General features: G+C 34.2%; 1 protein-coding gene across 3 annotated transcripts; it reads left to right on the top strand.

The window, feature by feature from the left end:
• The first annotated feature begins 6390 nt into the window (after positions 1-6390).
• On the top strand, positions 6391-13748 carry LOC132560121 (cytosolic Fe-S cluster assembly factor narfl-like). 3 transcript variants are annotated; one of them, XM_060224770.1, is made up of 10 exons: positions 6391-6513; positions 8030-8156; positions 8333-8425; positions 8647-8802; positions 9070-9202; positions 9778-9912; positions 10361-10609; positions 11468-11540; positions 11940-12077; positions 12873-13748. In XM_060224770.1, the coding sequence occupies exons 2-10, from the start codon at positions 8091-8093 to the stop codon at positions 13273-13275; spliced, it is 1446 nt and encodes a 481-aa protein (XP_060080753.1). In that variant the 5' UTR covers positions 6391-6513; positions 8030-8090; the 3' UTR covers positions 13276-13748. The 3 variants fall into 3 exon arrangements, with proteins under 3 accessions (XP_060080753.1, XP_060080751.1, XP_060080752.1); XM_060224768.1 differs by having other exon boundaries at positions 6391-6530; XM_060224769.1 differs by having other exon boundaries at positions 6391-6530; positions 7532-8156.
• Positions 13749-14225: the final 477 nt, after the last annotated feature.

Genomic DNA, 14225 nt, shown 5'->3' with positions numbered 1-14225 from the left:
TGGTCAGCTTAGTACTGTCCTCAAATATGTTTATATTCTATCAGTTTAATGCAAATTCCTTAATTGGTGTCCTGCATGGCTTTGAATCAGGGGAGATAATTTCAGGTTTTGATTAACTGTTGAAGATCACGTTTATGTATGTTTGGTTTTTTTTATTTTAATAGTGCTTTTTGTTCAATCAGAGCCCTTTAATGATAGTTTTTGAGATATTTATAATTTATGTAAATTATGTACATGTGTATGTGAATGGTTTACACAGGATCTCTATAAGGTACTATAAATCACTAGATTAAAGTTTTTGTCCGCATATTAAGGATTTTACCGGATTCTGTTTTTGCATAATGTTTGAGTACTGGTAATTGTATGCAGAATACATTTATTTGAAAATTTTAATTCCTTTAATGCAAACATGACCATGTAAATTATGGTTATTTATAGAACATAGGACTGTGTTTGTTTTATATCCCATGTACACAAATACATTTTTGACTCATTATTACATTCCCAAAATATCCTTTTATACTTATGCTGGTACATTGCTGTTGTATCATCAGTATACCAGTATATGTCATGTATTTCATTGCATTACCACTATTTAGTATTGGGTCTCACATATGTCATTGTTTAGTGCTAGGTTCATATTTCATCGTTTAAATAAAGAAATTAATTTCATTGATTAGTATCATGCATGTCATATTTCATTGTTAGGTATCAGATGTGTCATATCTCATTGTTAGGTATCAGGTGTGTCATATCTCATTGTTAGGTATCAGGTGTGTCATATCTCATTGTTAGGTATCAGGTGTGTCATATCTCATTGTTAGGTATCAGGTGTGTCATATCTCATTATTAGAGGTGTGTCATATCTCATTGTTAGGTATCAGGTGTGTCATATCTCATTGTTAGGTATCAGGTGTGTCATACTTCATGGTTTATACAAGGTGTGTCATATCTCATTGTTAAGATTCAGGTGTGTCATATCTCATTGTTAGGTATCAGATGTGTCATATCTCATTGTAAGGTATCAGGTGTGTCATATATCTCATTGTTAGGTATCAGGTGTGTCATATCTCATTGTGAGGTATCAGGTGTGTCATATATCTTGGTTAGTTATCAGGTGTGTCATATCTCATTGTTAGGTATCAGGTGTGTCATATCTCATTGTTAGGTATCAGGTGTGTCATATCTCATTGTTAGGTATCAGGTGTGTCATATCTCATTGTTAGGTATCAGGTGCGTCATATCTCATTGTTAGGCATCATGTATGTCATTCTTCATGGTTTATACAAGGTGTGTCATATCTCATTGTTTAGTATCATGTATATCATATTTCATCATTTGTCCTATGCCCAAAAAGGAAGTACAATATGTGAATTTTGATTACATACTCAAGTTACAATACCATATTCTATGTTATAGTGCACCTACCCTGATACACATCCCATAGATATGATATTAATCCCAAAGACCAAGCAAATACAGCTGAATTTTAACACTTTTATTTCAAATTATTTATTTCTGTGGCTTCCCAAGTGTACAATAAAATGGTTATATCAGATACATTAGATCTCTGAATTTGCAATTAATTTGGTTGTTTAACAAGTTGACCCAAGTGATCTGTTTCAGTTGAGGTCAACTTCCATTCAGATCAATACAGACATTAATTATATAATTGTAAACAATGTCTTTTCTTTAATGAAACTAGCAAATGACAAGTTGTATTATAATAGTGTATTTTGCTTGTGATGTGACAATGGTATGAAGGTCATTGCTATACATGTTGTTTTTCATGTTCTTTATTTTTGATCTGATTTAGATAAGAGAAGACAGATCTGTATGGCAATAAAAACAATAGTTCTGTCATGATTTTTAGCAGTAAAGAATATTTATTGTTGAAACTCAAAATATTTTGAATAATTCAGGTTTAAATATTCTTTTCATTTTTTTTCTGTGATACTAAAGTCATACCTGCCAACGCAATTTATATTCAAAGTTTATAAATATAACAATTTTGTATGATCTGAAGTAAAGTTTATCATTATTTTAATGTATAAATTTGTTACTATAAATGTTTGTACAAAAGATGATTTTGTCTCATCACGTATGGAGTATTGTGATCTCGCTGTTGATTTGGTCAAGATAACACTGGTACTATATCAAATTAATAATGGCGTCCTTTTCCATTCCTCTGTAAATAGACTACATTTGCCTGGTATTGACACATAGATCACATAAATGTCATAGATAAGTACCATATTCATCCTTCAATAAGTCATGTGTGGTAATAACCTCACCCATATCTATTACTATTCGGTAGTGTTACCCAGAAAATATAAGTAGGGCTTGATACAGGATAAATATGGTATGTATGTACTGTCAGTTCTCAAACTGACTTCTTTCTGTGATTTATGTTGATTTATGAAGTATGACGTAAGAATCTATAAAACTGCACATATATTTATATGTTTGTAGTAAATTCTATTGTTAAAACGTGTGCACATGTATATGCCATATATCTGCAGAGAAGAAAATGATTATTTGTGATTTTAACTGATAATTTGGTTTATCACTCAGTTGTGGTGACAAATATCATTTTTAATTTGATAATAATTTTCAAATAACATGGTTCTATGGTTTTGCAAATATTGATTCTCCATTGATTGATTCAGGTTTCTCTTGTGTAGATAAAAATGATCTGAATGGCATAATGATATTATACTGAGTGAAGGGTGTTTGTATTTGAATGATAGCTTAAGTGTTTTGCGCTATATGCGTATATATGTCCGTCATCCAATATTAATCAGGGTTTATAACCGTAATAAATTAATTGTTGAATTAAACTTCAGATTAATTGTTTGTCTTTTATTATGTCTTTATAACAAAAAATTTTGTTCCTTACAAATGAGGGCCACGAAAGGTCATTCTGTAAAACTTCTAATACTGCACCCAAATAAAGTTGGCACATACAAATGGGTTCCATCCATCTACATGTATGTGTGCTTCTGTTCGTTTATCCATGGGTTTTTAGCCCACCATCATCAGATGGTGGGGTATTCAAATCGCCCTGCGTCCGTGGTCTGTCGTCCGTCCGTCCGTAAACAATTCTTGTCCGTATTTCTGGGAACAATTCATATGTTGCCGCTATTTTTTGGACTGGGAACAGGCAGCCATCTTGGATTTTGGAAGTAAAAGTTTGTTACCGCTATTTCTGGAAAGTACTGGATCTTTCTCAAATGTCATATGCAGTTTCCCCTTGGTCCCTAGTTGTGCATTGTACCTTTTTTGGACTGATTTGAATTCAAGATGGCCGACAGGCAGCCAACCTTGGATTTTGGAAGTAAAAGTTTGTTACCGCTATTTCTTGGAAAGTACTGGATGGATCTTTCTCAAATTTCATATGCAGGTTCCCCTTGGTCCCTAGTTGTGCAATGTGTCTTTTTTGGACTGATTTGAATTAAAGATGGCCGACAGGCAGCCATCTTGGATTTTGGAAGTAAAAGTTTGTTACCACTATTTCTGGGAAAGTACTGGATGGATCTGTCTCCAATTTCATTTGCAGATTCCCCTTGGTCATCATTGTACCTTTTTTGGATTTTGGAACAGGCAGCCATAAAAGTTTGTTACCGCTATTTCTTGGAAAGTACTGGATGGATCTGTCTCAAATTTCATATGCAGTTTCCCCTTGGTCCTTAGTTGTGCATTGTACCTTTTTTGGACTGATTCGAATTCAAGATGGCTGACAGGCAACCATCTTGGATTTTGAGAGTAAAATCTTGTTACCGCTATTTCTGAGGAAGTACTGGATGGATACTTCTGATATTTTATAGGTATTGGTTTCCCTTGGTCCCTAGTTGTGCATTGTGCTTTTTTTGGACTGAATTGAAATCAAGGTGGCCCACAGACAGCCATCTTTGATGTCGACAGTAATACAGCACAAGCATATTTTCTTCGATATTCTATCCTATTGATTCAAGACTATGTCCATTATCCACCTGTAACTGACTGCTATCTAATAATACTTTGGGATCTTTTTCAAATGATATTTGCTAATAGGTGCTTAATAAAAATATCTTGTGCCATCATTGAGTACATTCAATGAAGACCAGTTCATGAACATTTACAAAACCTGTAACAAAAAAAAAAATAAATCTTCAAGAACTGAAAACAGATCCTCAAATGGTGGGCGCCAAGATCCCTCTGGGATCTCTTGTTCCATTGTATATTTCCAAAGGAGTTTCCGAGTTTGAATGTTTTTGGTGACTGTGGAAACAGAGTCAAAACCACTTCTTTAACCCATTTGCAGAATTTATTTCCCAGATTCTTTTGATTATGAACGTCCTGTACAATTCTATCTTAATTCTGCTGCAGAGGAACTGTTTCAGGTCATCTGACTCATAGGCCAAGATGACCTATAATGGTGTTTTGTCCATCGTTGTGCGCAGATGTAAACTTTTCCTTTAAACTATTTCTCCTAAATACCTGATGATTTCAACAAAGTTTAATCTGAAATATCATTACATGTGAGGAGTCAATCAATTTTTAAATTCAGAAAAATGATTTCATTCCCTGAGGAATCCGGGGCAGGGCACCAAAAGGGGAAGTTTGCATTAAATCCCAACTCTTCCTCAACACCTTGGTATATCTCATCCAAATTTGGTCTGAAAATCATTAGGGGATGGCAATCATTTCTTAAATTCAGAAGGTTGATTTGACCATGGGAGATCATTTCTGAAATGAATGATTTGATTTCCAGATGACTGTCCAAGTTCAACTTTATTATATCCAAATGCGATACAGCAATGTATATGTAATGATCAAAATTCATATATGTAATGTAAAAGATAGCGGAGGACAATTCCCAAGACCCATGGTTTCCTTGGTTATGCTTTTATAACTGACAATTCTGTTTTGTACAACTGAGGGCCATGATAGCTCATCATTAGTGCATTGGCTAACAAATCCTCAAGTGAAGATCCAAGGTGTATGGTTTAATGCATATTAGGGTTTGTCTTGTGTATTTTGACAAGGCACTCCACCCTAATTGCTATAGATTGCATGTAATGGACCTCCAGTATGTTGTTCAATGAAGTATATGTAGCAACTGCCTAGAACAAGGAGACCCCACATCAAAACGATCCTTTTCACAGGGCTAACAAACATTCTTACAACTAAAGTACAATCAATGTTTTCAGAAGCTGATACCAAAATAAAAGAAAATGTAGGGGTGTGACCTCTATATAGCAACAAACCTGGGAAAAAAAATCAGTCTCAAAAAACTGCTTTGCCACAGAGAACTTCTGTTTACTTCGATCAGTTGAGTGTCAGACTAGTAAGTCAGATGTCCTGGGTTCCAATACTAGCGGAGGCATTGAAATAAATAATGACCACTTTTACATAGCTACCTAGTATTAAAAAAAAATGAGACCACGAGTATAGCATGATTTATTATCTCTCTGATGGAAACACCTATATACCATTGGGTCAAATCTAATTGGTGTGCATTATGCAACATAATTTGGTTTACTCATACAAATATGACAAAAATTGTCCACATCAGAAGCAAGGGGTTAGTACAGTATCTTCATTTTCAGCAATTGATCAGATGATCAAGTCATAGCAATATTCAGTTTTTTTTTTGGAAAATACAAAGAAATTGGAAAATTTATAGCTATTGAATGAAATACACAGTACGTTTATGCCACAATTTTTTAAAAATATTGCTCACCTGGCCCAAAGGAGTGCTGAGGTCATCTATCCATATCTGAGGGGCCAGAAGATGTGTCTTAAAAGGGGAATTTATCAAATTCTTTAAGACATTTCTGGAAGAATAATTGGATTTTGTCCAGATTTGGCTTGAAGCATTCTCGGATGAAGGGGACTCACTTTTTTTTTTTATTTTTTAAAAATAAATGACGGGTCTCTTTATCTACATGTACCTCCTGGGTGGAAGAGGCAGTGCCCAATAGGGGAAATTCTGCAAAATCTTTCTCCTGTAAAAGAGTGTTACGATTCCATCCCAATATGGTCTGGAGCATCAGCTTGGGTGAAGGAAAATCAATTATGCATATATGTTGTGTCCCGATCCTCTGGTGTTGGGAGGGAAATGGAACAACCATATCCCTTTCTCCAATGGACATTGTCAAACGTTCCCTATAAATTATCCCCAACTTAATGCAAAATAGTATGGCATTATCGGGAAATAGGTATAAACATGTTAAAAGATTTTTCCTTCTGTTTATATAAGAGTCTTTTTTAATCTTTCAATGATGAAGTTGCATTTCGGCGATGGCATGGGTTCGGGAAAGGCATACAAATTTTCACTCCCGCCTTCAGTCGAACGGTAGTTATTTCCCTTTAATATCCTGTTTCCGGCCAAGATGAAAGATTGGCGAAGCACGATGACCCCAACCTAAATTTTAATGCTATTCCTCAAAAAGGCAATAGAGGCTTGTTTACTTTGGTTTGTTGTTCTCATCACTACTTAATGACCAGTAGTTGATATAAAATACAGAGGTAATACGGAATCTACAGTAAGTGAATTCGAAAGATACCACCAGCTGACCATGATAAATACGTTTTTGACAACTGTGATATCTGGGTACAAATATGTTTTTGACAACTGTAATGTCTCGGTACAAACATGTTTTGACAACTGTAATCTCTGGGTACAAATATGTTTTTGACAACTGTAATATCTGGGTACAAATATGTTTTAACAACTGTAATGTCTAGGTACAAATATGTTTTTGACAACTGTAATGTCTCGGTACAAACATGTTTTGACAACTATAATCTCTGGGTACAAATATGTTTTGACAGCTGTAATATCTGGGTACATATCTGTTTTTGACAACTGTAATGTCTATGTACAAATACGTTTTTGACAGCTTTAATGTCTGTGTGCACGCCAATTGTCTCGACAGTAACTCTGTACAAAACTCTACACAAAACTCTACAGGTGTTCTTGGAGATCTGAAATGTCCTAAATGTGATAACCTCGGTAATTCCAAATATCACATGTATGTTATCAAACCATGACCAGAGGTAAATGTCACAAATGAGAGCATCCTTAACAGTAAGACCAAGTCCGTGGTATGAATTGCTCATTAAGCTCTTTTCAGATCATTGAATCTTTCATACCAGATATTTTCATCAGAACTAAAATGTGGCTAAACCTGACTTTGGAGACTAGCTTCACTTTTGTATTCTATTAATGCAGAACTATCACTTGAAGTGGGAGTCTTATTGTAGTAACACAAACTAATTACCTTTCTCCAGAACAAATGGTCAATTTCTCACTATGGTTTAACATTTCTAAGAAACAAGTTATTACTTGTGACAAATTGTAAGCAATTTCAGGAATATTGGATTGTGTTATGGGACATAAATGTCTCTAATCCATCTTAGACCCAGTAAAGGAACATTGTTTTTGGAGTAAATCCAATAAGGACTAATGAGAAATGATGTTAAGAATGATCAAGAACATATTGTCTAACAGAAGTGTTTGGTATTGATGTCCCTATTTTAACAGCTTTTAAGGACAGTGTTCCATAGCTTTCCAGATCTGAGCTTACCAATCCATAGGGACAACAATGAAATTAAAAGACAAGTAAATAAAAAAGTGGGGGCATAAATTATTAGGATTTAAAGGTACAGACTGGTATAGATGTGCATGCAAACAGTGCCAATGGTACAAATGAATACGCAGCTCAACTTAACATCTTTATAAAATCTAGCCTGGCACTGTATCTGTTTCCCCTACCCATTTGGGTAAGGACCACCTTATATCATTATTGGGGTTAACTTATTTTGAGAATTTGGCCTCATTCTATTTTTTCATAAGATGTAAATATAACTTTGTTCAAAGTGATGCTGTGTTTAGTAGTGGAGAAACTTGTCTAGATTTTAGTTTGAAGTGGTTGTGTGAATAGTAGTAGAACAGCTTGGCTAGAAAAATTGTCATGAAGAAAAATATATTGTGATTATGTATTTATACCTGATATGCATTACAGATGTTTATACTTTATAGATTGGATGTGAATCTGCCTGATAATCCATTAACAACATAAATAGAAAAGATTAATCAGAAGATGGCCTCCAACTTCAGTGGAGCACTTCAACTCACTGATCTGAATGATTTCATCACACCTTCCCAGGTATACAGCATCTGCTCAATAGTACATTGTATAAAATTTCATAATATCATTGAATCCCTTGACATATTTTTGATTTCACTCTTACTTGTGTATGGGAGCCTTAATTGCCTCAAATTTCATCACCTAATCAAATAAAAGAGAAAATCTTGATGCTTATCCATTATCTTTCATTGAAGGAATGTGTCAAACCTGTGAAAATAGACAGACGGCCTGGCAAAGTTGGAAAAATCAAGATAGAAGATGATGGGAGTTACATTGAAGTATTAGAGGTAATATGATATTGTTCTTGCAAGATAGGTCTTGTATATATCTTGTATATATGTATACAGGTTGGCATCTAGTTTGTGGTTGATTTGAATTACCATAAAGTATTTGATTTTATCAAACAAGTGTTTTCATCCATGTAAAAATTCAAGTTTTGTTAGACATGTCTGTAGTACAAAGTATTAGAGTTAGTAGATAGCGAACTATAGTTACAAATTTTTAACAGAGTGGCATGGAGAGAAAGCTGGAGAAGGCCAAGATTACGCTGAATGACTGTTTAGCATGCAGTGGATGTATCACTTCAGCAGAAAGTGTCCTTATCACACAGCAGAGCCAGGAAGAACTGTACAAGGTCCTGCGGGAAAATCTCCGGTTACAGGAGGTAAAACAAGTGTTATTTTATATTTTCAGATTAAGATGTTGGAACCCCAATATTTATAAATTGCTGAGAAAAGGATTCTCATGAATTCAAAAGACCAGACTGTGAAACGTGGAAAATACAATATTTTACATTCAATTTTCAAGCAATAGATGCAAATGTATATTGCAAGATTTTCTGTTTCCATGATGGTAAGGGAGGCTAGTTTGTGCTTGAAAGTTTTAGAATGCTTCAGAAGAACTAATGATTAATGTATGTTTGATGTTGTAGACTGGTGATTCCAGTGGACAAAGGGTGGTGGTGGTATCTGTTTCTCCCCAGTCCAGAGCCTCCTTATCAGCCAAATACCATCTGTCTGTCACAGATACTGCACACAAACTTACATGGTTCTTAAAAAAATTAGGTAACCATTTAGCTGCGGTATTTCAAAATTAAATGAAGTGCTTATTCCTTGATCAATTGGTTTAAAGGTGTAAACAGAAATTGAGTAGGTTACTAATTCATAATCAACAATAGTGTTGATGACTTTATCAGCAGTCTAATAGCAAAAAAGGTTCTTATTGGTAAAGCCATTATGAAGCACTAGGGGAAAATTAATATTGAAACGATTAGATAGATGTACAAGCTTGCTATCCAATTCATTTGATATATTTATCAGTAAAATTTATAAAAATGAAAAAAAGTAAATGCAGGTAGTTTAGAATATGTTGTATAGACCATTACATGTACTCTAAAAATACAGTTGTATTACTGAGTAATTAGTATACAATGAACAGGTACAAGATTTTTTATGATAACAAAATATTTATTATTCAAAGTTGGTCTTGATATTTGGAAATATCTTGTTAAAGACAATCAAAAGCTTGAAGTATATTAATGTCGCTAAGCAATCTTTTGCCTGTGTGATCTATGAGAATGTGTTATGTAACCTATTTTGTCTACTTATAAGTTTTAATGATAGTTTTCTTTTGTCTCTAGGTGTCCACTATGTGTTTGATACAACATTCTCACGCAATTTCAGTCTACTGGAGAGTTGTAGAGAGTTTGTTCAGCGGTATAAAGATTCAGAGACAGACAAATCAGCCTTGCCTATGTTGGCATCAGCTTGTCCAGGTAAAGGATTTGTCTTCTGTCCAATTATACAAAACAATTAAATACTACAAAAATGAACTGCTGAACATTGAATCAGTGTTTCTAGTTATATTGTGAAGTTACCTCAATAAAGTTCACATTCTGCTTTGTGTTCTATATTCATTAGTATAACAATACTTCATTGAAGAATAAATGAATTACAAAGAAAACGCCTTCTTTGGCGTACTTTTTGTACAAGGACCATATGTATTTGTGTAAGAATATGACAAACTGGACAAAACACTTTGATTTTTTTTTTCTACTTGTCCAAAAATTTGTACCTGGTAATGATATGTTTCTTATCAATATAAATTTGACCTTGATTCCTTTTGAGGTCACAGAAATGAGATATAAATGTATTTGCAAGCAGCATTGCATACAGGTAAGTGATCTTGTGTGAATTACTTATCAGCTGGCTTACTTTCCCCAGGTTGGATATGTTACGCTGAAAAGACACATGGAACCTACATACTGCCATACATCAGCACAACAAAGTCCCCACAGCAAGTCATGGGGTCACTTGTAAAGGATTATCTTGCTGGTCAGTTGGGTGTCCAGCCAAATAACATCTTCCATGTTACAGTCATGCCTTGTTACGACAAAAAACTGGAAGCATCACGATCTGATTTCTACAATGATATATACAGCACCAGAGATGTGGATTGTGTCATAACAACAGGTGGGTGTATTGAAGATTGATGAACTTCCTTGGAAGTAAATTTTCCCCTTTTATCAGTTTTGTGAGACAAATAATACAAATGTATGTCTCCTTTTATGCAGTGTGTATTGAAGTATATAAAAGAATTTTTGTGTGATAAAAAAGTATAATTAGCTTATTGGGCTATACATTTTTCCACGAAATCATGCAGCCCATGAAAATATATTTTAAGACATGTAATTAAAAACCTTGCTTTTTTCATATTTGTGTCAGTATAATCAAATGAATAATTCATTGTTTATAACAACATAAATGCAGTTAGCAAGATAGTCTGTGTATGTCAAGCATGGTGATTAGTTTTATTTTCGATTAATGCTTCCATGAGACAAAGAGTCATAACCTACAATAAAACTGGAGGTATATCAGTTGTAATGCAATTTCAATTTGGGCATCTCACTTCATTATGTAATTTGTAAGTCCCCCAAGAATTCTTTTATCAAATTTGCTCCCTTTAGTCACATGGACTCAGCCAGCAGTTTCTCCTGCTAAGCTTATGTAAGACCCGTCAACTGGGTCTAATCGAAGTCTTGTCAAGTACCACAGCTGTTATAGCCCCTTAGCCAAATTATGCTGATGATTGATAATTGCATAGCTGAAGCTTATATTTCCCTTGTAATATTTGTAAATAAATTTTTATTTATGCTTCACGGAGACAAGTTTTTATCACCTACAATAAACTCATGCTTATAATAATGCAAAAAAAATGTCTTCTCCATATTTTTTTCTAAAACTTTTGCTTCTAACAAAGAATATGTATGCCATTGCGGTTGTGCTACTGTAAATGCAATAAAAACTGTTCAATCCATATGTGTATTGCAGGGGAAGTGGACCAGATGCTTATCAAAGAAGGTTTAAACCTTGGTGAAGTGGAGGGTCTTGATCTGGATACAATGTTAGTATCAACTTTATTTTATAACTTCTATCTTTCCAAGTCATCATTTTGATGTCAAGTTAAATTGAACATCACGTCTGAATTCACCCAACACATGTACAGGCAATAGTGCTAATATGTAATAAGCATCAGTTACAAAAGTGATCATTATCAAACAAAAATGTTGGTCTGTGAAATAAAATTTGAATTTTGAAATTTGGTAATGAAAATTCCAAAATATTTAACAAAGTTTAAAATTGTTCTATGCAATTAATTAACTTTGTTGTGAAAACAGTGGGGTTTATGTAATTTATTGATTGTGGGGAAAAATAGTTGTAACTAACTCGAAAAATTAAAAGTTCCCATTTTTTTCAATATATATACATATATTATGTCTTTACCATGCCTGTTTTACTGAAGTGTACCTGGAATGTCCCCACCTGATCTGACCAATCATGATGGAGGTGGATCTGGTGGATACCTGGAGCATATCATGAAATACAGTGTTGCCCAGATCTTTGGGAAAGAATGTGGCCAGCTTCAGTACAAAACTCTAAGGTATTGCATTGCAAAACTTGTATGCATAACTCCCAATTCATCTTTTGATCTTCATTGGTGTATATTGGTGACATTCTGTCTGACCGTTATAACTTGTAAAACATTTTGATAAAACCAATTCTCAAAATTAAAATTATAAGCAAAACTGAGTTTCAATATGGTGCATAGGATGTACAGGTCATCCTCCATACTCCAAGGGTTACGATCGCTTTTGTTCTCTGCACCCTTGGAATTAGTCATGGCAAAATTTAAGGTATTTTAAGGACAAGACAAAAGGACTTGTTTGATCCTTTGATGTACATAAAACCAATCTCGAGGTCACACAATGGAATATTGTCATGACATTGAAGTTGGGTGTTGCTTCTTTATAATCGTTAACAGGAATGTATCAGGCTGTGATTGGTCAGTTTTTTTCTCCTGGAACCAATCAAATTACTTCATTAGTGCCTTCAATTTTGCCACGACATGTTCCAGTGGTGCAGGGAGCGAAAGTTATCGTAACCCTTGGAGTATCGAGGAGGGTCATTCTCATAATGGTTAAAACCTATACATAGAAATATTTACAAGACTTTGATGAAATTGTTGCTTGCAGTCATATCTCTCTAATATTTCTTTGTAATGTTAATATCTTGTCTTGTTGTCAATTGTGCATCCTCTAGAGAGCAACTTGTCTTGATTTACTATTGTGTCTATGTTCACTAAGCACACTACTTTATTAGAAACCTCTTGTTTGAACTCTTTACAATTTTAATTATTTCACAAGTCTTTTACTGGAATTTAATTCAATACATGCAGGAATCAGGACTTAAAGGAAGTGACCATTGAAATGGAGGGTCATCCTCCCTTAAAGATGGCTATAGCATATGGATTTAGAAACATTCAGAATGTTGTACAGAAGGTGAAGCGAGGCAAGTGTCCATACCATTTTGTGGAGATTATGGCATGTCCAACAGGATGTAATAATGGTGGCGGACAGTTGAAGCCAGAAGCAGGGGAAGAAACAATGAAGGACAGACTGAAGTGTGTCACGGAACTATATAACTCATTGTCCACAGTGACACCTGACTGTGTACTGGGCATTGAGCATTTATATATTAACTGGCTAGGTGGGGCAGACTCTGACAAGGCCAAACAAATGCTCCATACAGAATACCATGGTGTGGAGAAAATAGCAAATGCTTTGACTATCACCTGGTGATAACACAGGGTCGTAGATTTTGAAAACTGTGACTTGGTTTGGATTAACACTCAGTTCTGCTCGACACCTATTGATCCTACCCAAGTATATCTAAAAGCTATGATTATTCAGTCTCAATATATGTAATTTATGTCTTCTGAGAAAAAACCGGATTATGATACTGTTAGATCTTGGGAATCATACATATTGGGGCTAGTTAAATAACCATGGAATTAAAGAAGATAAAATTTATTAAGAGTTAAAGTATAAAATGTTTAAAGAATCAAAGAGGTTAAAAACAATGTAGAATGTGCCAGAAATCATAACAATATGTATGGTAACGCATGTTCTTGGACAATATATAATAAGAATGTTTATAAGATTGTAACTATGACAAGGTAAAAATGTCCTAAAAGTTCAGGTGCAACATAAAATCCTGTGATAATTTTGATGATGTGTGATGTAATCAATACCATAAAATCATATACAACATACAGTCATTGTTTCATATTTTGTTTTAAATCTTACAAGGTTTTTCAGTTAACAACCATGCTTTCTTTATTTGATAAGATATTACCATATTTGAAAGGTCATTTCATTACTTGGATTGACCATCTGAAGATTCTCAGAAGAAAGTCATTTTCATAAATTCATCAGGGTAACTGACTTTTCATCTTTGGCCGAAACCTTAATACTGTAGACATTAACATGTCACAGTGTGTCCACTAACTGTAACACATACAATTGCTCAGCAGCTCAAAAGTTGTATCCTTAATGACCTTTACCTTCATCTATCTAGGGGTGATTCAAAGTTATTTTTTGGACAAAAACCTCCAAGAAAGGACTTGTGAACCCAAATCTTTTGATTTTGTGGATTTATTTATCATTCACAAATGAAGTCATGAGCAGCCCTTATCCTGCAGTTTTACTACTATAAGACATTGTGTCCTTTTATCATACAGTTTTACTAC

This window comes from Ylistrum balloti, unplaced genomic scaffold, assembly GCF_031769215.1.
Source record: "Ylistrum balloti isolate Yb309-2 unplaced genomic scaffold, AGI_CSIRO_Ybal_v1 Utg371016, whole genome shotgun sequence".
In the NCBI taxonomy this organism is placed as follows: Eukaryota; Metazoa; Mollusca; class Bivalvia; order Pectinida; family Pectinidae; genus Ylistrum; species Ylistrum balloti.
Note: the sequence above shows the minus strand (reverse complement) of the source record. Positions and strands in the feature narration are given on the sequence as shown.

What these genes read in the sequence shown, in the direction of transcription:
- LOC132560121 (XM_060224770.1), top strand. Translation starts at nt 8,091, where the DNA reads ATGGCCTCCAACTTCAGTGGAGCACTTCAACTCACTGATCTGAATGAT. An exon ending in AAAATCTCCGGTTACAGGAG is followed by an intron (nt 8,803 to 9,069) that starts GTAAAACAAGTG and finishes TTGATGTTGTAG; the next exon opens with ACTGGTGATTCCAGTGGACA. An exon ending in GGTCTTGATCTGGATACAAT is followed by an intron (nt 11,541 to 11,939) that starts GTTAGTATCAAC and finishes GTTTTACTGAAG; the next exon opens with TGTACCTGGAATGTCCCCAC.